The 26,955-nt window shown below is 43.9% G+C and overlaps 1 protein-coding gene across 4 annotated transcripts in view; it reads left to right on the top strand.

Moving 5' to 3' along the window:
- ASB7 (ankyrin repeat and SOCS box containing 7) overlaps nt 1–26,642 on the top strand; it is a 78,298-nt gene extending 51,656 nt beyond the window's left edge. For all 4 annotated transcript variants that reach the window (XM_073618365.1, XM_073618364.1, XM_073618366.1 and 1 more), the window contains one exon: nt 25,271–26,642. In XM_073618365.1, the coding sequence (XP_073474466.1) occupies nt 25,271–25,410 (140 nt within the window). In that variant the 3' untranslated portion in view covers nt 25,411–26,642. The remainder of the gene's footprint in view (nt 1–25,270) is intronic.
- Nucleotides 26,643–26,955: the final 313 nt, after the last annotated feature.

Here is a 26,955-nt window from a genome sequence, read left to right as displayed (position 1 = left end):
CACTAAGCAGCAATCATTGTATTACTAGGAGACCGAACATACATGTCTCACTGGCAGGAGGGGGATTAAGTTCTTCGGCTTGGGAGTTTCTGGAGGGTTATGCAAGCCATTAAATGAAGAACGTCACTTAGCTTGCAGCACGCCAGCGCCGTTCAAAGGACTGTGCCTTTTTAGCATTACATCTTCATAACTTTGATTTAACGAGGGAATATAAATCTTCCCCTAAGTGTTGGCAAGACACTGGATGTCTCGGTGATGAAGATGGAGTACTGACCAGCGAGATGAGATTCCTTTGAAGAACAGAGAGTCAGGTTCAAAAAAAAAAAAAAAAAGCTGCTTTATATAGAGGCCACAAAAATGATAAACAGCTTAGATAAGATCACAGTGCTGGGAATAACATAGGATAATAAGCCTGGGGTAATTTGTTCTATATAAAAAGGAACGGGCCATTATGAATACATTCCTATGCACTCAGCTGTTTTCTATAGGACCAACAAAAAAATCATTTAACCCTTTTATTGTAGCTTAGCCCATGTCTGTGATCTTACAAGGTTGTCGTTCCGTCTCCAATATGAAAAACGTGAAAAAAAAGGAAAATGAACCACTTAAAGCGGAGTTCCACCCAAAAATGGAACTTCCACTTTTCCAGGTCCCGTCCCCCCCCCACCCCCCACCCCCCCGGTGTCACATTTGGCACCTTTCAGTGGGGGGAGGGGGAAGCATATACCTATCTAATACAGGTATTTTGCTCCCACTTCTGGGCATGGATACCCGAGCCACCCGCGGGTATCTACGCCGAACACAGCGGGGACCAGTGGGATAGCGCAGCGCAAGTCACGCATGCGCAGTAGGGAACCGGGAAGTGAAGCTATTAAAGAAATACAAATGTGTCTGCGCTAGAATTCAAATATCTAATAAGTGATTACAGTGAGTGTTAAGTAGGTAAAGTAATACAAAAAATTAAAAAATTAAAAAAATTTTTTAAATAAAAATTAAAAATTGCACTTAAGCTGATCAATAACAAATCAGAAATATCTCTTGGTGATTCAACCTTATAATACTAAAAGTGCGAAGTGCAATCTAAAATCCACAATATAAGTGCCAAATCAGGAGTGAAATTTTCATAAAAGTCCTTATAGTACAAAGGTGCACATCCAAAGAAATATAAATATAAAGTGCTCAAAAATAGTGTCCATAATCGTGAAGCTCATCCATCTTGTTCCTTCAAAAGTGTACCATAAAGCATGCCTTAGTGTCTTTCCGTGATCCCCCAAAAGCATATGCGCTCACCTTACAGTGTGTGACACAGTAATTAAACTCTGTCAAACACGCTTTGGAGCAACTCCTGTGCTCAAAGGAATCAACTTTGTAGACCTCCAATGCTCCCAGTCATGATATTATATGCAAGAAAAAAGGAAACTCCATAGCGCAATATTGTAAGATAATGAAGGATCTGTTATTGTGAACAGAAACTCTCCCCTCATAGGGGTACTCACATGCAGTGGGTGCGTAGGTGCACCATCCCATACAAGCATAGACAGAAACAGGCCGTCCGTAAGGTATAGCGTGCGGTGCGGTGTATGCCACAATCTCTCTCTCTCTGCTGACAGCTCCGTCCAGGCCCCTCCCCTGGACGGAGCTGTCAGTGAAGCTGCAGGGCTTCACACTTCCTGGTTCCTTCACCGAAGATGGCGGCGGCAGCACCCGACAGCTGAGGGATAGATCGGCTTCGGGTGCCGACATCGCGGGTGCCCTGGACAGGTAAGTGTCCTTATTTTAAAAGTCTTCAGCTGCAGTATTTGTAGCTGCTGACTTTAAAAAAAATATATAAAAAAAATATAAGGACGCTTCCTGTCCCGGGATCCAGCGATGTCGGCACCCCAGATCGATTCTTCAATTGGCTTCTTCACTAAGGGAAACCGGCCTTGTGGCTTCACAGTCGGTTTTCTACTGCGCATGCATGAGTCGCACTTTGCTTTTTGAAGGGTCCTGCCATCTTCTGGGACCTGTGTGTGTCCCAGAAGGCAGCGAGGGAGGGGGGGCGGAGAAGGAGGAGCCGGACATACTCATAGATCGCCGCAGCGATCTTACTTGGCAGTGGGAGCGGGTACCTGTCAGAACTAGGTACTCTCTCCCCCCAAAAAGTACCAAATGTTGGGGGGGGGCGAACAAGTGGAGCTTTCTTTTTTTGGGTGGACCTTTGCTTTAAGCTGTGGAAGGTTTTACTCCCTTCATGACTAGGGCATTTTTTGCTTTTCGGCACTGCATTACTTGCAGCACTGGTTATGCAGCACTGTACCCAAATAAAATTTATATCATTTTTTTTTTTCACACAAATAGAGCACTCTTTTGGCTGTATTTGATCACCATTGGGTTTTTATTTTTTATTATATAAACGAAAAAATAACAAAAATTTTGAAAAAAAAAACAAGATTTTCTACTTTTTGCTATAAAACATATCCAATAAAAAAAAAATCGAATTTCTTTATAAATTTAGGCTAAAATGTATTCTGCTTTGGTAAAAAAAAAAATCCCAATAAGTGTATATTGACTGGTTTGTGTGAAAAGGGCGATTTGCAGTACAAGTGAGATCAATATGACTTGTCCTTTAAGGTAGCTTAGGTTGGGGACTAAGCTTCTGCTTTATATATCTCTTCAATTCTGGATGACGGTACAAATTTTTATATAAAAAAAAAAATCTTCTATTATTACTACTGTTGTAGAGGCCACATCAATATTTTCATGGTTTGTGTGAAAGTTATACAAACTATGGTAAATATATATTGGAATTTTTACCTTTTTTTTTTTTATACTAGTAATTGTGGTGACCAGTGACTTATAGTGGGACTGCGTTAGTGCAGCGGACAATCTGACACGAACTGACATGGGGGGGGGGGGGGGGACTGACAGTGACATCTCCAGTGACACTAATACAGTGATCAGTTTGGGTTGCCACTTTTTCTTCAAGCCAAACCCAAACACTTTAGCGGTGCACAGCAAAAAAAAATATTTTAATATACAATATAGGATTTTAATAGACCTGGGACACCTTTGGAAACTCCAAAAGAGAATAGTAATGCGGCACACATAGTGCTCTCTCACCCTCCTGTCAGGCCCTGTTCTGAGCCACATTCCTGTCTGAATAATGTGTCCGGGTTTCAGGAGGGCTGAAATCTGGACACATGATTCAAACCCCGGACTGTCCAGGTGAATCCTGGACAGGTGGCAACCCTATGATCAGTATATATAGTATGAGACTATACACTGTCACTGTACTAATGAGACTGGCTGGGAAGGGGTTAACATCTAGAGGCAATCAAAGGGTTAACTGTGTGCCTAACAATGTCTAATGTGTGATGCTTATACTCAGAGATGCGGTTGTTTTTTCTCCCTGCTTTGCAGGGGAAAAAAACAGCCAAATCGCTGCTCAGTGTACAGAGCCCTGTGTTGTTAGTAAACACAGGTCTCTGTACTGTCATTCGCTAAGCTGATCAGCAGGTCCCGGCTATAAATCATTGGCTGGGACCTGCTGACCGACTTGTGCTGTACCGAATCACAGCACAGATGGGCGGTGCCACCTACCCGGAAATTCTGTATCACGTACATGTACGTGACCCAGCGCAGAGCCACCGCATTTTGGCGGTCTGCAAGTGGTCAAAGAAGGATTCCAGTGATGGATATTTTACATAGTTACATTGGTCCAGTTCTCCATTAGCTTCCGGGGTGCCATGCTGAGTGGCTGCCCTGCTGCATTGTTACCATAGATGGGCAGCCACTTAACGGGGCGCCATTTAGAGAATGCTTCGCATTTTCTAAATAAATGCAAAGCCTTCTCTGATTGGACGACATGGGAAGTTGACGTCACGCTCCCCACCTCATCCAGTCAAAGAATGCTTTGAATTCATTGAGAAAATGCAACGCATTCTCTGAATGGTGCTCATACCCAGCAGCCAACCCCCTGTATTCACAATGCACACTATCTGCATGGAGTTTGCATTATCTCCCTAGGCTTGTATGGGTGCCCTCTGGGTAAACTGGTTTCCTCCCACATTTGCAGAAGCACTGGGGGCCTTTGATTTGAATCCCATTCAGGACCCTAGTGCTGCCGGAATGTGGGAGGAAATGTGGTCTGCATGACCTCCTTAATCCTGCATGGATTTCCTTCCACATTCACAGCAATGGGGTCCTTGGTTCGACTCCCAGTCTGCACACTGTCTGCATGGAGTTTGCATGGATGTGCTCTGGATACTCTGGTTTTCTCCCACACTCCAGCAGCATTGGGGTCTTTGACACCATCTATATAGAGTTTGCATGATTCCTAGGCTTGCGTAAGCTTCCTTTTTGGTTACTTGGGTTTCCTTCCACAATACAATAGCATTGAGGTCCTTGGTTCAAATCCTGGTCAGGATGCTATTTGCATGGAGTTTGCACGATCTGAATAGGTTTACATGAGTTTCCTGTGGCTACTCTGATTTCCACCCACACTCCAAAGACATGCTTATGGATTATTTGGCTCCTGTCTAAAATTGGCCCTACTATGGTATTGTAGGGAGTGGGTCCAAGATGGATGCCTCACCTCCTACAGCACTTTGAGTCCCCAGGGAGAAAAGCACTACAGAAATATTATACATTAATCATAAAATGAATGTCAGTAAATTCTTGATCTATCACTGGGTCAGCACACAGCTTAGCCTCCGTTCAAATAATGATATTGGCATGGGTGGTGACCAGGCACTGTATGCAATATGTTTGCAGTATGGGTCAGATTTTAAAAGAGTAGTGTGGGAGATGAAAAAACAAATTCATACTCACCTAGATAGCTGCAGCATGCATTCAGCTCTACGCTGAGAACTGACCGATCAAACATCGCTGATCGCTTAGTTCTCGGGTCAGCACTGAGCACAAAGCAGTGACTGTCAGTCATCGCTCAGTGCTCTGCCATTTGGGCGCTTACTGGAGCACCGGGCTGTGGGGGGGGGGGGGGGAGCATCTGGCTCAGGCTCTCTGTGGTGCGTTGTAAAGCTAACCTAGCTGTTGGTCTAGGCATCTGGGAGGATCCCGACATTATTGTCTGACTCCCTGCAGAGCCTGAACTGACTCCGTGATGCCGGCCAACAGCAGACTTTAGCCGCTGTTGGCTGGAAACTGGTCACAGGAGTGCAGAACTAAGTGCACTTCTGTGACCCATAGGAGAAGTATGACCAGAAGAGCTTTGGCCCTACTTCTTCTTTAAACCCCTTGACACCGACCGCACGCAAATATATGGCCCCACTGGACTGGGCTTTTTTTCAGTTGTGCCGCATATTTGCGTATCTCTGCATGTGCTGGGAGCGCGCCTGCATGGAGCTGCACAGAGACTGAGGTCTTAGCGGGAGCCCCAGGCCTCATACTAAGAATTGGGACCTGGATCTCCTGATTCCGGGTCACCTGATTGCTGCGATAGCCTCTGATTGGCTATCAAAGTTATCAGTTACTGTGAAGCCAAGCCCCGTGTTTTCCTTCTCTGTGAATGGAGGAGAAAGATACTTAGTATCTCTCTTTTTGCTTGCAGAGGGGAAAAAAAAGTGTGTGTAAAAATGTAATAATAATAAAAAAATTACAAAAAATACCTACAGTTGTGTGAAATTTTGCCCTCTTTCTGATTTTTATTTTTTTTGCATATTTGTCACACTTAAATGACTCGATCATCAAACAAATTTTATTATTACACAAAGATAACCCGAGTAAATATAAAATGCCGTTTTTAAATGATGGTTTCATTTATTAACCACTTCAATACCGGGCACTTTCGCACCTTCCTGCCCAGGCCAATTTTCAGCTTTCAGCGCTGTCATTTTTTAAATGACAATTGCGCGGTCATGCTACACTGTACTCAAACTAAATTTTTCTCATTTTATTCCCACAAATAGAGCTTTCTTTTGGTGGTTTTTATTTTTTGCTAAACGAATAAAAAAAGACAGAATTTTTTTTTTTTGTTATAAAATAAGAAAGTTGTAAGAATAGTTGACAACTATTTTCATAATCGATTAGTTGTTTCGGCCCTATGTACATTACTTTGTTTCTAACCTGTTCTTGAATTTTTTTAGATTGTGGCATGATGTGTGGCTTTTTGTGATCTGTTAGCGTGCTTCACTTTGTCAGACAGCTTCTATTTATGTGATTTCTTGATTCAACAGGTCTGGCAGTAATCAGGCCTGGGTGCGGCAAGTGAAATTTAACTCGGCTTTCCAAAAAATTGTGGTTAATCACAGTTCATTCATGATTCAGCATGGGAGGGGGTAATTACTTTTTCACATAGGGCCAGGCAGGTTTGAACAGCTTTTTTACCTTAATGAAATAATAATTTAAAAACTACATCTTTGATTTACTCGGGTTATCTTTGTGTAATATTAACATTTTTTTTGATGATCTAAATCATTTAAGTGTGAGAAATATGCAAAAAAAAAATCAGGAAGGGAGCAAATCCTTTTTAACACAACTGTAGATCAAGGTTTGATCTAGGTCAGCGCCAGGGTTAGTGTTTGGGTCAAGGTCAGGGAAAGTATTTATTTTATTTTTTCTAACAGCATTTTTTTTTCTTTTTTAATTAGTGTCAGTGTGTTTTAGGCAGGATATAAAAAAGGAAAATGTGCATTATTGTTTCTGGGCCGTACTACAGGTACATACAACAACTAACATACACGTACGTGGTATCGCTGCAATCGTCAGGAGCAAGAGAATATAATTTGGGTTGTTCTTTGGTGGAAGGTTATGGTAGTAACAAAAAATATACAGCTAAATTTAAAAAAAACCTTTTTTTTTTGTACTATTTTGGGCCAGTTTTCCTTTAATAATAAAAAAATAAATAAATAAGGAGATATCTATTACCATTTACCACCAAAAAATATGTGGTATAATCCACCTGGATGCACAAAGTAGTTGTGATGATATGTACGGCTTTACTAATACATGTCAAAGTTGCAAGATTGTACTTAGGCTTTTAGTAGGGTTGTCCCGATACCACTTTTTTAGGACCGAGTACAAGTACCGATACTTTTTTTCAAGTACTCGCCGATTACCGATACTTTTTTTTTTAATGTCATGTGACAGTGTTTTTTTGTTTTTTTTAACAGTGCTTTCTTTTTTTTTTTGGGGGGGGGGGGGGTGAACGGTGTATGTGTGTGTGTGTGGTTTTTTTTTTTATTTACAATTTTTATTTTTTACAATAATATTTTTTTTTTTCTTTATTGCAATATGTGTTTTTTTTGTTTTTGTTTTTTTTTTAATCAGCCCTGTTGGGGGGCTTTGGTGAGATATCAGGGGTCTTAACAGACCTCTGATATCTCCCCCTTGAGACAAAGAAAGAGACCGAGGATAGAGATTCCCCAGTCCCTTTCTCTGCAGCCTCAGCTGCACTGAGAATGAATGGAGAGAAGACAGCGGCTCCTCTCCATTCATAAACTGACACATCGTAATCACAGGAGATTACAATGTTTCAGTTATGTGAATGGACAGAGTCAGCTGACTCTATCCATACACAAAGGAAGGAGGAGGAGGACAGCACAACGGAGGGGAGAGCGGAGGGGGACAGAGAAGGAGAGGAGGACAGCACAACGGAGGGGACAGTGGAGAGGAACGGAGGGGGACAACGGAGAGGCACAGCAGAACGGAGGGGACAGCGGAGGGGGACAGAGAAGGAAAGAGGAACGGCGGAACGGAGGGGGACAGAGGAACGGAGGGGGACAGAGGAACGGAGGGGGCATGGAGGAGGATGCAGTGACAGCAGTGACCGATCACCGCTGTATGTCACTAAAGCCGCTGAAAGCCGCTGGTGGAGAATCTTGTAACTCCCCCACACACCGATCACAGCTGTCTTCTAGGTATCGGGGGAAGCCTCGGGAGCATTTGCCTGAGTACAAGTACTTGGGCAAATGCTCGGTATCGGTGCCGTAGCTTTTACATTTGTTTTACCCTTAGGTGCGAAGGGGTTAATGCATGATACACATTTATTGAATATTACACGCAAAAAGTCCAGGCTCCTGACTGTATTCTGTGTAGAATAGCTAAAGTTAGATATTCCCTAACTTTCACAGCTGGATCCTAAACTCCAGTCAGAACATTTTCCTCACCTTATGAATTACGCATCTATTACAGAAATACAGTATCTCACAAAAGTGAGTACACCCCTCACATTTTTGTAAATATTTTATTCTATCTTTTCATGTGACAACACTGAAGAAATGACACTTTGCTACAATGTAAAGTAGTGAGTGTACAGCTTGTATAACAGTGTAAATTTGCTGTCCCCTCAAAATAACTCAACACACAGCCATTAATGTCTAAACCGCTGGCAACAAAAGTGAGTACACCCCATAAGTGAAAATGTCCAAATTGGGCCCACTTAGCCATTTTCCTTCCCCGGTGTCATGTGACTGGTTAGTGTTACAAGGTCTCAGGTGTGAACGGGGAGCAGGTGTGTTAAATTTGGTGTTATCGCTCTCACTCTCTCATACTGGTCACTGGAAGTTCAACATGGCACCTCATGGCAAAGAACTCTCTGATGATCTGAAAAAAAGAATTGTTGCTCTACATAAAGATGGCCTAGGCTATAAGAAGATTGTCAAGACCCTGAAACTGAGCTGCAGCACGGTGGCCAAGACCATACAGCGGTTTAACAGGACAGGTTCCACTCAGAACAGGCCTCGCCATGGTCCACCAAAGAAGTTGAGTGCACGTGCTCAGCGTCCTATCCAGGGGTTGTTCTTGGGAAATATACGTATGAGTGCTGCCAGCATTGCTGCAGAGGTTGAAGGGGGGGGTCAGCCTGTCAGTGCTCAGACCATACGCTGCACACTGCATCAAATTGGTCTGCGTGGCCGTCGTCCCAGAAGGAAGCCTCTTCTAAAGATGATGCACAAGAAAGCCCGCAGTTTGCTGAAGACAAGCAGACTAAGGACATGGATTACCGGAACCATGTCCTGTGGTCTGATGAGACCAAGATAAACTTATTTGGTTCAGATGGTGTCAGGCGTGTGTGGTGGCAACCAGGTGAGGAGTACAAAGACAAGTGTATCTTGCCTACAGTCAAGCATGGTGGTTGGAGTGTCATGGTCTGGGGCTGCATGAGTGCTGCCAGCACTGGGGAGCTACAGGTCATTGAGGGAACCATGAATGCCAACATGTACTGTGACATACTGAAGCAGAGCATGATCCCCTCCCTTCAGAGACTGGGCCGCAGGGCAGTCTTCCAACATGATAACGACCCCAAACACACCTCCAAGACGATCACTGCCTTGCTAAAGAAGTTGAGGGTAAAGGTGATGGACTGACCAAGCATGTCTCCAGACCTAAACCCTATTGAGCATCTGTGGGGCATCCTCAAATGGAAGGTGGAGGAGCGCAAGGTCTCTAACATCCACCAGCTCTGTGATGTCATCATGTAGGAGTGGAAGAGGACTCCAGTGGCAACCTGTGAAGCTCTGGTGACCTCCATACCCAAGAGGGTTAAGGCAGTGCTGGAAAATAATGGTGGTCACACAAAATATTGACACTTTGGGCCCAATTTGGACATTTTCACTGAGGGGTGTACTCACTTTTGTTGCCAGCGGTTTAGACATTAATGGCTGTGTGTTGAGTTATTTTGAGGGGACAGCAAATTTACACTGTTATACAAGCTGTACACTCACTACTTTACATTGTAGCAAAGTGTCATTTCTTTAGTGTTGTCACATGAAAAGATAGAATAAAATATTTACAAAAATGTGAGGGGTGTACTTACTTTTGTGAGATACTGTATATGCACATCACCTTGTAGCAAGTCTGCTGTGTGGTACATGCGTCCAGTTGTCCATTGCTACCATTACAGTCCTCAGAAATGATTGGTTGCATATTGGTTTGCACTTGTTTTTTATTATGTATAAGGAGGTGGGCTATTTGGAACACTGTCAAGATAATGCTCTCCAACATTTTTTTTTCTTCTCATGTGTATCACGCAAGGTATGGAGAACCCTATTACTGCCAGTGGTATTAAATGTCATCAATATGTGTATTTCTCTCAACATGGGAGGTGGGGATCAGATGTTCATACCAGCAGGAATTGACTGTTTGTGTTTTAACTAGCATTTGGCAAAAATATGGCCTTCAGACATACCACAGAGTTATCTAATATGAAAATTGAAGCTAAAAAAGGAACAGGCATTTCAGAACAGGTTCAAATCTGTCTTGCGGTTATAACAAAGAAACTCAAGTCCATCGGGCTGACACTTTCCTGCATCAAACCTCAATCCGAATGATACAGCATTTCCTTTCTAGGACAGTCCCTCTCCCTCCCCGGACGGTGCCGCTTCAAAAAACGGTGATAGAGCAGAGAGGTGTAGACTAGAGGTCGACCGATATATCGGCCGGCCGATATATCGGCCGATATTTGGTGTTTTTTACTTAATCGGCATCGGCCGATTGTGCTGATAAAAAAGCCGATATAGCTTCAGCGCGACTTGCAAAAGACTTCTAATAGAAGTCAGTGTCAGTGTAAGTTGCCTGTGTGAAGCGACTTCTCCCCCTCTCTGGGCAGCCTGCCAAATCTGATAAAAAGAACCTGAAGGATACAATGTTTACACTTCTGAATGAACTAAATTCCGTGTGTAGAAGTTCTCAGTTTAACCATTTAAAGACTAAATCTTTTCTGACATTTGTTGCTTACAAGTAAAAATCCAGTATTTTCTGCTAGAAAATCACTTGGAACCCCCAAACATTATATATATTTTTTTTAGCAGAGACCCTAGGGAATAAAATAGCGGTTGTTGCAATATTTTATGTCACACGGTATTTGCGCAGCGGTCTTTCAAATGTAATTAAAAAAAAAAAAATACACTAATAAATTTAAAAAAAAAAACTAAGCAGTAAAGTTAGCCCATTTTTTTTCATCCAGAAGTTTTGATTACCTGTTTTTGTGTATTTAATATTTAAGAGAGGTTTTTTTTATATTTTTTTTATCTAAATTCTACATACAAGTGAACTGATTGGAGGTTTGTTTTGTTTAATAAATGTTTAAATGTAAAAAAATTTCTGTATCACTGAAGGTTGCTTTCACACTGGAGCGGGCATGCATTGACGGTAAAAGACTGCTAGTTTTAGCGGCTCTTTACCGTCATTTTAGCGGCGCTATTTGGCTGCTAGCAGGTCGCTTATAACCCAGCTAGTGGCCGAGGAAGGGGTTAAATGCACCCCTGAAGCACTGCTGCCGAAACGCTTTGCAGGCGATTCGACAGCGGTGCGCATTCATTTCAATGGGCAGGAGTGGTGGTATACACCGCTCCAAAGATGCTGCTTGCAGGACTTTTTTTAATATCCTGCCAGCACATCGCCTCAGTGTGAAAGCACTCAGGATATCACACTGAGACTGCAGGGGAGCCGTTTGACAGGCACTTTACAGGTGCTATTTTTAGCACCAAAAGCGCCTGAAAAACGCCCCATTGTGAAAGGGGTCTAACTGTTAGATTTTATGAGATGAAGGTAAAAAAAAAAAAAAAATCGGCCTAATATATCGGCCCAAAAAAATCGGCATCACATATCGGCCATCGGCCACCGCGATTTGTAAATATCGGCATCGGCATCGGCCAGAGAAAAACCCATATCGGTCGACCTCTAGTGTAGACATCTCCAGAGTCTTCGGAGTTTATCCATTCGCATACAGACCACACATACAATATACTTTCGGCTGTACACAGTGTATGTTTACTTTAACCCATTCCTTACCGGGCACTTTCACCCCCTTCCTGCCCAGGACAATTTTCAGCTTTCAGCGCTGTCACACTTGACCGTGTAATATGACAATTGCGCGGTCATGTAATGCTGTACCCAAACTAAATTTTTACCATTTTGCTCACACAAATAGAGCTTTCTTTTGGTGGTATTTAATCTCCACTGGATTTTAGATTTTTTTGCTAAATGAACAAAAGAACAAAAAGGCAGAAAATTTTGAAAAACAAATGTGTTTTTCTTCGTTCCTCTTACAGTGGAACCTCGGATTGCGAGTAATGCGGTTAACGAGCTTTTCGCAATACGAGCACTGTATTTTTAATGATCGTAACTCGGTTTGCGAGTGTTGTCTCGCAAAACAAGCACGATTCAGGCCAAAGCGGTGTGCAGTACCGCTTTTGGCCTGAGGTGGGGAGGGGGCGCCGAGCAGAGCCGATCGGAAATGCACGGAAAGGCCGTGCTGTCCTCGGCAAATCTCGGGTAGGAAGTCTTTCCGAGGTTTGCCGAGGTCAGCCGAAGTGTCCTCGGGCCTTTTCGGCCCTTTCCGAGGCTCTCCGGTGCCCCCCCCCCCCCCCCTTGCTGCCTCTGGCCGCATGCAGTATTGCATCCCATTGAAGTTAATGCGGAACAAATTATTTTCGTTTCCATTGACTTCAATGGGAAAACTCGCTTTGATATGCGAGTACTTTGGATTACGAGCATTCTCCTGGAACGGATTATGCTCGTAATCCGAGGTTCCACTGTATTAAAGTTTGCAAATAAATAATTGTTCTTAATGAATTTACGACAAAATGTATTCCGCTACATTTCTTTGGTGAAAATAACCCAAATCAGTGTATTTTATTTAGTCTGCAGGAAAGTTACAGAGCCCACAAACTATGGTATATACAACAAGAAAAAACAAAATATTGTTGACTTTAAAGGTGCTGAAACCTCCTCCTGGAATAATAGATCTTACAACGTGATACTTTGCATGCAGCCGCTGACGTCAGCGGCACGTGCGCTGTGAAGGCCCGGCTGAAAATCCATCACTTCCCCCCTGTCAGGACAGAGCTCTGCCTCGTTTACATAGGCAGAGGTCCATCCACCCATCTATTGGCTGGCACCCGCTGATCGGCTTCTACTGTGAACATTCACAGCAGAAGCGGTGCACGATCTAGACCCGGCGGAGGAGCCAGAGAGCTGGGGAGGACACAGGGGGACCCAGAGGAGGGCACGGGGGGACCCAGCGGAGGAGCCAAAAAGCCGGGGAGGAGACCGGGGGACCCCGGAGGAGGACACGGATCGGGACCTGGAGGAGGACACGGGGAGCACAGAGGGGGACCCGGAGCAGGACACAGAGACCCTGGGAGCACAGAGGACAAGTACTTATGCAAATGCTCGGTATCCGTGCAACCCTACTTTAAACCTTCAAAAAAGCCTCACAGAAGCATCAAAAAAGCATGTTGAAGTGGTAGGCGCTTTCCTCAGGCGTTTGCCTTGGGTGGCATTTTGCAGAGGGGCGGCGCCATCCCCAGGCAGAAGTGCAGAGGTGGCTCTTTAACCACTTCCCGTCCTTTCGGTGGTTTTACCGGAATGATGCATGCAGCTGCAGGCCTCACCTCGGTATCGTTTTTTAGAGTCGGCCATCGTCTCTTGTAATCGCAATTAATAATTAAAAAAAAAAAAATGTAAAGTGCCCCCATCCTCCCATGCAAAGGCAAACGCACATGTCAGTCCCACACGCACACAAACCGCGATCGTCCCACACATGTGAGGTATCACCACGAACGTCAGATCATGAGCAGTAATTCTATATGTAGCACTTAGACAAATTATATACCGTGGCTGGGGTGGGACAAATTTAGATGGGATGGGGGGGCATTTTAGCTTTACCTAGGGCAGCACAAAACCAAAACACACCACTGTATACAGTACACAGGGTTTGGGTACTGCATGTAAATAAACATTTCTGTTGGGGTCCTTCTTATGGGAAGCTCAAAGTGATCGTAGAAAGTCCCACAAGCCAACACCCTTAGTGATATATCTTGTATTCTATGGACATTCTCATCCATCACTAATGTAGTTATTACTGGCCTGTACAGTTCTACAGTTATATATGAATTAGAGCCCAGGAGTTAATCTTTTACATATTACGTTACATACTCCATCACAATCTAGGAGCAGCACATGACATGAACAGATACCACATCTGTGCGGGGCCCCCGATTGCCGCCATGTGACGAGGATTGAAAGGACCCACATGGTTAGCAAACACTGCCAGATGTCCTGCGTTATTATGGCTGCATAGTGAATGGGACTGCCCTTGTGGGGCTATGAGGCCCCTGTGACTATAAGGTGTTTTACATATTTATTTTCACGGGGGGCTTACATCCCGGCAGGAAACCCCAACCACACAGCTTTACAGGCATGTTCAGTGCCAGAAAAGCAACGCTCCTCCGCAGAGGGCACCTGCCATATACTATGGGATCCGATTCTGCTGATCAGTCTGCATATTTCTAAGGCTGAGAAACAGCAGGGGTTGAGCTCATACTTGTTGTTGCTGAAAACCAGTCATACATTCTTGTAATGTTCATGGTTGGGTAGTCATGGAAAGATATGCAATCTGCCTGAAAGTCAATCTGTTGCTGTTTTGCATTGTATTAGTCCCAGACACACACACACGGTGTGATTCTACTTCCTCTCTCGTTTTATTACAGTGCTAGAATGTTGGGTATTGGCAGGATTGCTGAGCAGATATAAACCAGGACAATATTTGCTATGCTTGAGTAAAACAGGTCGATGCACGCTTTTTTTTTTTTTTTTAATTGTATGGTTTTATCAAAGCATTTATTGATAACCTAGCTCAACAATCTCCAATTTACCTATTGCTAACCTTTATCCAGCCCTTGAGGCAGTATTCCACTCACCCACACAAGACACTATTCCTTCCACTGACCCCAAAGATGAGGCACTATTCCTTCCACTGACCCCAAAGATGAGGCACCATTCCTTCCACTGACCCCAAAGATGAGGCACCATTCCTTCCACTGACCCCAAAGATGAGGCACCATTCCTTCCACTGACCCCAAAGATGAGGCACTATTCCTTCCACTGACCCCAAAGATGAGGCACCAATCCTTCCATTGACCCCAAAGATGAGGCACCAATCCTTCCATTGACCCCAAAGTTGAGGCACCAATCCTTCCACTGACCCCAAAGATGAGGCACCATTCCTTCCATTGACCCCAAAGATGAGGCACTATTCCTTTCACTGACCCCAAAGATGAGGCACCATTCCTTCCATTGACCCCAAAGATGAGGCACCAATCCTTCCACTGACCCCAAAGATGAGGCACTATTCCTTCCACTGACCCCAAAGATGAGGCACTATTCCTTCCACTGACCCCAAAGATGAGGCACTATTCCTTCCACTGACCCCAAAGATGAAGCACTATTCCTTCCACTGACCCCAAAGATGAGGCACCAATCCTTCCACTGACCCCAAAGATGAGGCACTATTCCTTCCACTGACCCCAAAGATGAAGCACTATTCCTTCCACTGACCCCAAAGATGAGGCACCATTCATAGTTACATAGTAGGTGAGGTTGAAAAAAGACACAAGTCCATCAAGTCCAACCTATGTGTGTGATTATGTGTCAGTATTTCATTACATATCCCTGTATGTTGCGGTCATTCAGGTGCTTATCTAATAGTTTCTTGAAGCTATCAATGCTCCCCGCTGAGACCACCGCCTGTGGAAGGGAATTCCACATCCTTGCCGCTCTTACAGTAAAGAACCCTCTACGTAGTTTAAGGTTAAACCTCTTTTCTTATTGTAATGAGTGGCCACGAGTCTTATTAAACTCTCTTCTGCGAAAAAGTTTTATCCCTATTATGGGGTCACCAGTACAGTATTTGTAAATTGAAATCATATCCCCTCTCAAGCGTCTCTTCTCCAGAGAGAATAAGTTCAGAACTCGCAACCTTTCCTCATAACTAAGATCCTCCAGACCCTTTATTAGCTTTGTTGCCCTTCTTTGTACTCGCTCCATTTCCAGTACATCCCTCCTGAGGACTGGTGCCCAGAACTGGACAGCATACTCCAGGTGCGGCCGGACCAGAGTCTTGTAGAGTGGGAGAATTATCGTTTTATCTCTGGAGTTGATCCCCCTTTTAATGCATGCCAATATTCTGTTTGCTTTATTAGCAGCAGCTTGGCATTGCATGCCATTGCTGAGCCTATCATCTACTAGGACCCCCAGGTCCTTTTCCATCCTAGATTCCCCCAGAGGTTCTCCCCCCAGTGTATAGATTGCATTCATATTTTTGCCACCCAAATGCATTATTTTACATTTTTCTACATTGAACCTCATTTGCCATGTAGTCGCCCACCCCAATAATTTGTTCATTCCTTCCACTGACCCCAAAGATGAAGCACCATTCCTTCCACTGACCCCAAAGATGAGGTACCAATCCTTCCACTGACCCCAAAGATGAGGCACCATTCCTTCCACTGACCCCAAAGATGAGGCACCATTCCTTCCACTGACCCCAAAGCTGAGGCACCAATCCTTCCACTGACCCCAAAGATGAGGCACCATTCCTTCTACTGACCCCAAAGATGAGGCACCATTCCTTCCACTGACAACAACATGGTGGCATAATTGCTCCCACTGACACCAAAGATGGAGCACTATTCCTTTCACTGACACCAATGATGGGGTGCTATTCCTTCCACTGACTCCAACAATGGGGCACTATTCCTTCCACTGACATGTCAAATCGCATGCCAAATCGGCGGCAATTGCCGGCAATGACACCGTCTAAATCAGTGCGATGCCGCATTTGTGATTGCCAAAAGTAGCTTCTGTACTACTTTTGGCGTCTTCGGGTGCGATTTCTTATTGACATCTTTGCAGAAAACCACACAGATGTCTCTGAACTCGCCCCCGAAGTCGTGACTGACATGCGGGAATGAAACCGTGCGAGCCTGGCTGAACTCGCACAATTTCATTCCCGCTGTAAACCTGGGCGAAGGGGCCAGTTCACACAAGATGCAGTCCAGTGCGTTTTTTCTTTTCATCAAAAATGCGTGGACAGTAGGCTATATGGGTTCCAATAACATAGTTCACACCAGTGCAGTCAAAAAAAATTAGAACATGGTGCATTTTTCTGCATTGAACTGTATTGGAATGCAAAACTCATCAAAAAACGCAACGCATCTAAATGCATCAAAAACGCACGGGGAACATATTACAGCAACAGAAAAAAAAAACGGGAAACCTTGGGATAAAAAAACAAAAACAAGGGGAAAGATTCACTGGAACGCTTCAGAAATGTGCATGCAGAAACGCATCCAGAGTGAGTTTTTGTGGTGTGAACAGTAAGCAAAAACGCATCCAGAACGCATTTTTGTTGAGCCTTCGTCTAAAATTGATACGACTTTCTTATATGTCCCATCCAGTGATTTTGTAGGATTTTGCACATTCTTTAGCCACATCACTTCTTTTTTTTTTTTCCATCTCGTATTTCCCAATAGTGAGTCAGCATGTACCCCAACCCAGAGAGTTACCAGCGACCTTTCCTTCTATTACTGGCTTTTTCGTATGTTCTTTCATTCATATGCATCCAAGAATGACTAAGTGCTCCTGACACGGCTTCTAAGGAACCTCACACAGTTCTGAGCTCTGGATTTTTAGACATTAGAGGATTAACAACGAAGGCTTAAGACAGGCAGAAGCCATTGTTCCTGGAAAATACACACAAGGTTTTTCACCAACTAATCGTAGGAGATGTACAGTCTGGTCTGAGCAGGATGGACAACTCTCAGATAACTGTGCTTACAGTTTTAGAAAGCAGAAACCCTGATGATGATTATCTGTTATTCTAAAAATGATCACTTCTACAATATAAAACCTCTGAAAAGAAAAATGAACAAAGCATATCCTTCTATAGTGTGCACTAGCCTCAATCCAAAGCACCTTGGTGTGATTTCTGTCTACTCTCTCCTCCCTCTGCTACCCTGTTTCCCCGAAAATAAGACCTAGCGTGATTGTCGGTGATGGCTGCAATATAAGCCCTACCCCCCAAATAAGCCCTACCCTGTTTCTCCGAAAATAAGCCCTACCCTGAAAATAAGACCTACAAGGACTTTAACTAGGGCTTATTTGAGGGGTAGGGCTTATATTGCAGCCAGCACCGACAGTCACGCTAGGTCTTATTTTAAGGGAAACAGGGTATCTGACACTCTAGGCCTGAGGTGTCAAACGGTGGCCCTCCAGCTGTTGCAGGAACGACAAGTCCCATGAGGCATTGGAAGGCTGACAGTTACAAGCATATGACTCCCAAAGGCAGAGGCATGATGGGACTTGTAGTTCCGCAACAGCTGGAGGGCCGCCAGTTTGACACCCCTGGTCTATGCTGACCAGACAATCCCAGGAAGACAGCCTGCTCTCTCCCCTTCTTCAGCACACAGCAGGTGATTGACAGCCTCAGCTGTTCCATAGTTACATAGTAGGTGAGGTTGAAAAAAAGACACAAGTCCAACCCATGTGTGTGATTATGTGTCAGTATTACATTGTATATCCCTGTATGTTGCAGTCGTTCAGGTGCTTATCTAATAGTTTCTTGAAACTATCGATGCTCCCCGCTGAGACCACCGCCTGTGGAAGGGAATTCCACATCCTTGCCGCTCTTACAGTAAAGAACCCTTTACGTAGTTTAAGGTTAAGCCTCTTTTCTTCTAATTTTAATGAGTGGCCACGAGTCTTGTTAAACTCCCTTCCGCGAAAAAGTTTTATCCCTATTGTGGGGTCACCAGTACGGTATTTATGAATTGAAATCATATCCCCTCTCAAGCATCTCTTCTCCAGATAGAATAAGTTCAGTGCTCACAACCTTTCCTCATAACTAATATCCTCCAGACCCTTTATTAGCTTTGTTGCCCTGCTTTGTACTCGCTCCATTTCCAGTACATCCTTCCTGAGGACTGGTGCTCAGAACTGGACAGCATAATCCAGGTGCGGCCGGACCAGAGTCTTGTAGAGCAGGAGAATTATTGCTTTATATTGTTTCCTTATGAGACGGTGTATATGGGGGGGGGGGTGTCCATGCCCTCTACTAATGACTTGGATTACACTCGGCTCCCTGCTCTATGCAGTGCAGTGTGTGACTATCAGATCCTCACCCCCTGCCTTCTGAAGCTCAGAATTGCTGTGTAAATCCTGGATTCCGAATGTTCAAAGTGCACAGTTTACACAGCATTTCTGAGCTTCAGAAGGCAGGGGGCAGGGATCTCATGTCATCCACATTGCACAGCAAGAAGCTGAGCGCAATCTGAGACCTGAGTGGAGAGAATGGACACACCCCCTGTACACAATAGGGTTACTATAGTGTAGGTAAATGACACATTCATTTATAGCACCACATCCCCTGAATAAATAACATAAATATGTATGTGTTATAGTTTGGTCCTGCTGTTCCTCCTGTGGTCACACAAAATTACACTGTCTGACAGCGTGCAGATAAGCTTGATTTTGGTAAACAATAAGGCCCCTTTCACACGATCGGACCGTTCGCCTATGGAGCGACGGATGTCAGCGGAGACATGTCCGCTGACATCCGACCTGGTCCGATCCGCTGAAAGCAGACGGATGGCCCTACGTCCGGATCCGTTGCTGGCGGATCGGATCGGGTGAGATCTGATGAAAACGGACATGCTGTCCGTTTCCATCCCATCCCTCCATAGGCAGCAGCGGCGCCTGACAAGCCCCTCCCCGCTCAGTGAGTAGAGAGGGACCTGTCATCCGCCGGCTCAGCGGAGATCAATGGAGAGATCTCCTGATGAGCCGGCGGACCGAGGCAGACTCCGTGGAAGCTGATCCGCCTCATGAGAATGAGGCCTAAGTGTGAAGGGTAAGCATGAAATGGCCTAAAATAGTAAATAAATAAATATGTGAATGCACTATATGTTGTGTTTTATGATCACTATACTACTATGTGACATATCTAATTTTCTGATATACAGTGGAACCTTGGTTTACGAGTAGCGCGGTTAACGAGCATTTTGAAAGACGAGCAAATTTTTTTTTTTTTTTTTTTAATTCTGACTCAGTTTGCGAGTGTTGTCTCGCAAAACTAGCCGGATTCAAGCTAATGGGGTGTGCAGTACCACATTTGGCCAGAGGTGCGGGGGCGCCGGAGACACTCGGAATAGTTCGGAGCTGTTCGGAAATACTCGGAATCGCTCAGAAATACTCCCTTCCTGAGTGTTTCCGAGCCTTTCCGAGTTCAGCCGAGCTTTCCCCGAGTATTTCTGAGGCTCTCTGGTGCCCCCCCCCCACCTCTGGCCACATGCGGTATTGCATGTAATAGAAGTCAATGCGGAACGAATTATTTTCATTTCCATTGACTTCTGTGGGCAAACTTGCTTTGATATGCGAGTGCTTTGGATTACAAGCATTCTCCTGGAACGGATTATGCTCGTAATCCGAGGTTCCACTGTAGCTTCTAGATCAGTGTTTCTCAATTACAGTCCTCAAGGCGCCCCACCAAGTCATGTTTCCAGGATTTCCCTCAGATGAAACGGCTGTGGTAATTACTAAGGCAGTGAAACTGGAGTTGAGAAACACTGTTCTAGAGCGGTCATCAAAATCCTCTGAAGAAGCCCCAGTGGGCGAAACATGTTTGGAGTCCATATTGTCATACCACTGCACAAGTGAATACACCAACGACCATGTAACAAATATGTATATATTTTTAATATTAATGGTTTTTAACATTGTAAATCAATAAATGATGAAGTTTTAATCAGTGACTTTTTCATGTATCCTGTGATTGAGGGCCTCAGCTGTGCATGTTTCCCTAAAAGACTGTGTACAGAGGGTTCGAGCAAAGAGTTTGCTTAGTAGAATTTTTAAAGGGTGCTGAAATTTACACACTTAAATTTCAGTACCCTTTAAAAGTCACGTATATAAACATAATTGTTTATTGATTTACAATGTTAAAACCACTCATATTAAAAATATATACACATTTGTTACTTGGTCGTTGGTGTATTCATTGGTGCAGTGGTATGACAATATGGACGCCTAACATGTTTCGTCCACTGGGGCTTCTTCAGGGGTTTTTGATGACCACTAGTTGATCTAGAAGCTATATCAGAAAATGAGATATGTCACATAGTATGGTACACTTAAATGTCGGCACCCTTTAAAAACACCATTGGAGTTCCACCCAAAAAAGGAACTTCCGCTTTAAGGGAAGGTGACCCCCCTAACATGCCACATTTGGCATGTCCTTGTTCTTTTTAGAGGGTTGCAGCTCTCACTTCCTCCCGGGACACCGCGGCGCCAGAAGTAGATTCACCTCTCCCCTCCTCCCTCTCGGCAATCATCTGGGACACGTCACAGGTCCCAGATAATTCCCCTGCCAGTCGCAGCGTGGCTCGCGCATGCACAGTGCATGCCTGGCTGTGAAGCCACAGCCGGGCTCCCACAGTGACAATGCCGGCGCCGCAGAGAGGAGGGGGAGACGAGCGGGGCTTCGTTCCCCCGCATCGCTGGACCCTGAGACAGGTAAGTGTCCGATTATTAAAAGTCAGCAGCTGCAGTATTTGTAGCTGCTGACTTTTAATTTTTTTTTTTTTCGTCGGAACTCCGCTTTAGCCATTCTTTCTGCTCATTCCCTCTGTACACAGTCTTTTAGGGAACAGAGCACAGCTGAGGCTCTCAATTACAAGCTGTGCTCTGCAGCTCCCCTTCCTATCACCCTGGATTCCTTTGAGTCCACATAGCCTGTCAGAGGTAACTCATGCAGGTAGCATAGGAAGACAGCACACATAAATCACACTAACTGCTTTGGATTGAAGCAAGTAGACACTATAGAAGGATATGCTTTGTTCATTTTTCATTATAGAGCTTTACAACCACTTTAAGTCACACATTTTGGAGGGGAGAGGGGGCCAAATTAAAGGAAAAAGTCCAGATTAGCTTTTTTTTGGTTTGCAGCTTGCCTTGAAGTAGGGTTGTACCGATACTGTTATATGCTAAGCATTTACACTAGTATCAGTACTCATGCAATTGCTCTGATACGTGAAACTGATATTTTCAGGATCGATTCTTTCAGCTGTCAGCAGGATTCCCCCACTGACTACTGAAATGTAAAAACAAACAAAAATGGCAATTATCAGTTGCTAAGGAGTGGGGACCGCCGCATCCCTAACAACCGATGACTCATTCAGCAGTCAGTGTGGTTCCCCTGTTGACAGCTGAAGTCTAAGCCGAGTCGCGGCAATTGGAGCTGTCAGAAAAAAAAAGCAGCCTGGCAATGTTTAGCAACAACATTGCTCAGCCGCTGAAACAGAGAGATAAAAAGAAACATTGAATCTTTTAGCATCTTTCTGTTTCTCCATCTACAGATCAAAGGGAGGAACTTCGATCTGCAGATGAAGTCAGTTTAAAGCAACCTGTCAAGTAAAAAAAAAAAAAAAAAAAAATGTTCCCGTTTTTTATTAAATGTTTTAACCCCTTATTAACCCTTAATTTTTTCTTAGCCTTAAGTAACTCTTTATTCTCCTACAATTCATTTTTTTTTCACTTCTATTTTATAAACTATTAATAATTAAATCTTTTTTTTGTTTGCGTTGTTCGTTAATATTTTTACACTTTTAACCACTTCAGCCCCGGAAGATTTTACCCCCTTCCTGACCAGAGCGTTTTTTGCGATTCGGCACTGCGTCGCTTTAACTGACAATTGCGCGGTCGTGCGACGTGACTCCCAAACAAAATTGACGTCCTTTTTTTCCCACAAATAGAGCTTTCTTTTGGTGGTATTTGATCACCTCTGCGATTTTTATTTTTTGCGCTATAAACAAAATAAGAGCGACGATTTTGAAAAAAACGCATTATTTTTTACATTTTGCTATAATAAATATCCCCCAAAAATATATAAAAAAACATTTTTTTTCCTCAGTTTAGGCCGATCGTATTCTTCTACATATTTTTGGTAAAAAAAAAAATTGCAATAAGCGTTTAATAATTGGTTTGCGCAAACGTTATAGCGTTTACTAAATAGGGGATAGTTTTATGGCATTTTTATTAATAATTTTTTTTTTTACTAGTAATGGCGGCGATCAGCGATTTTTATTGTGACTGCGACGTTATGGCGGACATGTCGGACATTTTTGACACATTTTTGGGACCATTGTCATTTATACAGCGATCAGTGCAATTAAAAATGCACTGATTACTGTGTAAATGGCAGTGAAGGGGTTAACCACTAGGGGGCGGGGAGGGGTTAAGTGTGTCCTAGGGAGTGATTACTAACTGTAGGGGGATGGGCTGTATGGGTGACGTCACTGATCTCTGCTCCGATGACAGGGAGCAGAGATCGAGTGACACTTGTCACTAGGCAGAACGGGGAGATGCTGTTTACAACGGCATCTCCCTGTTCGTCCTCTCCGTGAGGCGATCGCGGGTATTCCCGCGGCGATCGAGTCCGCGGGACCCGCGACCCGAACTCACGGAGCTCCCAGCTGGCGCCGCCGGCGGCGCGCACGCAATGGCACGGCGGGCAATTCAAATGGACGTACAGGTACACCCATTTGCCCAGCCGTGCCATTCTGCCGACGTACATCGGCGTGCGCCGGTCGGGAACCGGTTAACATATAGTTACACGTTTCACATTAAAGAAAAAGCCCAACATTTAGAAAAAAAAATAAATGTATTTCATTTGTAAATAACTTTTCAATGCTTTGTACCATTGCTGACAGCTGAAGTGTAAACAAAAAAATTGCAGTAGGTACCCGCAATTGGTATCGGTGAGTACTAAATGAAAAGTATCGGTACTCGTAAAAAAAAAAAAAGGCTCATATGGTGATATTTCTCCCCTTTAAACCTGTCCCTATTATTTTTAATTTTTTACAACTTATGGTCTGCAACCAGAATTTGTGGGGCTTCCAGGCATGGTTTTGGGGGCATTGCCAGAGATCTCTATTGACGCCATCTCCTGCAGTGACAATTTTTGATCTGCTTGAACCATGGGTTGAACATTGCACAATTTATCTGATTTGACTTTGACAAGTATTTGAACATATATTCCTCTTTTAAAGTGGTTGTACACCCTGTAAAACCACTTTTACCTACAGGTAAGCCTATATTAAGGCTTACCTGTAGGTTCTTGAAATATCTCCTAAACCTCCACGGTTTAGGAGATATTTACAAAAAAAGCCGAGTGCCGATGACTACGGCGCATGCACACTTTAGAAAGGGCACATCGTGCCGTTTCTAATAGCGGTCATGCCATGACTGGCAGCTCCTACGCGACTCCTGCCAGTCACAGAGCCGGAGTTCACGGCCCCGGAAGGAAGAGGGGTGAAGATGGACGCTCGCTGCTCGTGGGGACAAGGGAGACATCGCAGGCTTTTGTTTCAGGTAAGTGACACATAATGAGCTACTATGTGATGCATAGTAGCCCATTATGCTTTACCTTTGCAGGGAAATAAAGAGGAAGTAAAACCCAACAGGTTTACTTCCTCTTTAAGTACCCCTGACGAAAGGATTGAACCTGAAACATGTCGGGTCCTGAAGAATGCTTTCAGACAATGGAGAGTAACATACATACTCAATGAATTTTGTAAATTTGCTATGACTCTATCAATTGTTCTTGCTTCGTTTTTATACGATCATCACATGTGTGATTGATCCTTTTATACGTATCAATAAAATTTGTGTTTTTTACTCAATTTTGGTGGTGTGTTGCCGTTAAAATCCCAACTAGGGGGTATTTCCTTTTGTCTCTACTCTGAACATTGAGTACCCGTTCACTCTGGTGCAACTTGAAGTAGGCGGCACAGTGGTGTAGTGGGTAGCACTTTCACCTAGCAGCTAAAAGGGTCGCTGGTTCGAATCCCAACCACTACACCTCCTGCCTGGAGTTTGCATGTTCTCCCTGTGCCTGCGTGGGTTTCCTCCCACACTCTAAAGACATGCTGGTAGGTTAATTGGCTTCTGTCCAAAATTGGCCCCAGTATATGAATGTGAGTTGGGGACCTTGGATTGTGGGCTCCTTGAGGGTGCAATGTATGTGTGGAGCGCTGCGTAAATTGACGGTGCTATATGGGTACCTTTGAATAAAAATAATAAAATAATAGATGAACATCTTAATGAGATACAATGTACAGGGTTAGGGACAATTGTAGACACGCAGCCACACTCACTCAGGTTGAACTGGATGGACTGGTGTCTTTATTCAACCTTACTAACTATGTCGCACCCTATTGTCAGCAATGGAATTGTTCAAACCGGTTCAACGCCGACTTTGCGGTGCCGCACCGCATTTGAAATAGAAGTTCCTGCACTATTTTTGGCGATTTTTAGCTGCAACTTGCTTAGACATCATGCGATTTCAAGTGAAGTTGCGCGATTTCAAAGCTGCATTCATTGTGAACAGGGGGCTAAAGTGTTTTTTTTTTTTGTTTTTTTTATGATGTAATAAATGTATGTGTTGGAGATTTTATTCTAATATTTGGTTTTATTGTTTCCCTGTGCGCAGGACAGCCCCGATTTCTTCAAGATTTGTGTCGGATTAAAATTCGCCACTGTATAGGACTGCAGAACCTCAAGCTACTGGATGAGCTCCCCATTGCCAGGGTCATGAAGGACTACTTAAAACACAAATACGATGACATCTGAGTTGGGGTGGGGGGGTGTGTCCACCGCAGCAGAGACTTGTTGCGTCATTTCAGATGTGATTATTCCAAAACTGGGGTAGGCTGTTGTCTTGCACAAGTATATCCTATGCAATTTCTGATGTGGGTTGGAGTCAGAAGGCAGGTATACAATTTTATATATTTTTTTGTTTAATATTATTTTCCTTTTTTTTTTTTTTTTTTTTTTTTTTTTATATGGCGTGATAGAAAGTCTTAACCTCTTGAGGTCCACACTTTCACTTGAAAAAAAAAGAAAAGAAAACACTTAACACTTTATGAAACTTTCTTTGTTCTCATACCTGACCCAGAGCAAACGTGGCCACTTATCTTCAAACAATGAGGTCCACCTGGAATTCAAATGGTCCTGTTGCCTGCCTGCGCTAATGGCAGCCGCTGTATGGAATGAGCCTGGAAGGGCGTCAGCTTATCGGTTTGCTAGGAGCGTGCCTCCACGTCGTTACTGGTTCTTAGTGATTTGCTGGGCTGCGTTTGTTCATGTTTCAGCCTACAAAAAATGGCAGCCGGTGTTGTATGTAGATTGCAGGGAACGCGTTACAAACCAAATTTGTGTATGATTTTTTTTTTGCTGTAAGGCATGCACTGGTAATACGCAGGCTAATCAATTGTTAGCCAATATAAGAAAGTTTTTGTGTACCTCTTTAACATATTTTTATGTCCGAAAAAGCACTGCTGAAGGACAAACCAAACTTTAGGTTAAACCTTGCTGTGGTTCTTTTTTTTTTTTTTTTTTTTTTTTTTTTTTTGAGACCTCAAAGTCATTTGTGTAAATGGTAATCAGCCAGTTGGCTGAAATAGTTCTTTCAGATCATTTTTCTTTACAAAATAAGCAGTTAAAAAAAAAAATGTACTTTATCTTGCATGCTTTCCGTTGTGGAGAGCATGCAGACTGCACTTACTTCCTTTTTAGGTGTCATGCACACTAGGCCCCCCCAGTGCATGAGGCTCTGCAGCTGGAGAACACAGGCGCACCATCTAGACCCCAGAGCTGGCAGCCTTTTAAACTGTTTTGGTAGTGGACAGGGCTGGGTGGTGCACTTGGAGGTACTTTAGTTTAGGGGCCGTATGCGCCCAGAGACGAATGTCTGGGAATGCAGACTGCGTGCATTTTGGGCATTGGTCCCGGATGTATACTCCCCTAAGTATATGTAGAAAAAATGATCCGCACTCCGGTTGTTGCTCTTAAAATTTCTTCAATTTATTGAATAGCCACAGCGAACAAACCCTGATTAAGCCAGTTGACGCGTTTCAGCCTATAAGGCCTTAGTCATATGACTAAGGCCTTATAGGCTGAAACGCGTCAACTGACTTAATCTGCGTTTGTGCACTGTGGCTTTTCAATAAAATGAAGAAATTTTAAGAACAACAACCGGGGTGCAGATCATTTTTTCTACATTACTCTACTCAGCCAGCGACTGTGGATCGAGCATCTGGGAGCTCTGCTATCTGTGTGGTATATGGGTAGTAGCACTGGCTTTTCTGTTTATCCCCTAAGTATATACCTTCAGGG

This window comes from Aquarana catesbeiana, linkage group LG03 (assembly GCF_042186555.1).
Source record: "Aquarana catesbeiana isolate 2022-GZ linkage group LG03, ASM4218655v1, whole genome shotgun sequence".
In the NCBI taxonomy this organism is placed as follows: Eukaryota; Metazoa; Chordata; class Amphibia; order Anura; family Ranidae; genus Aquarana; species Aquarana catesbeiana.
Note: the sequence above shows the minus strand (reverse complement) of the source record. Positions and strands in the feature narration are given on the sequence as shown.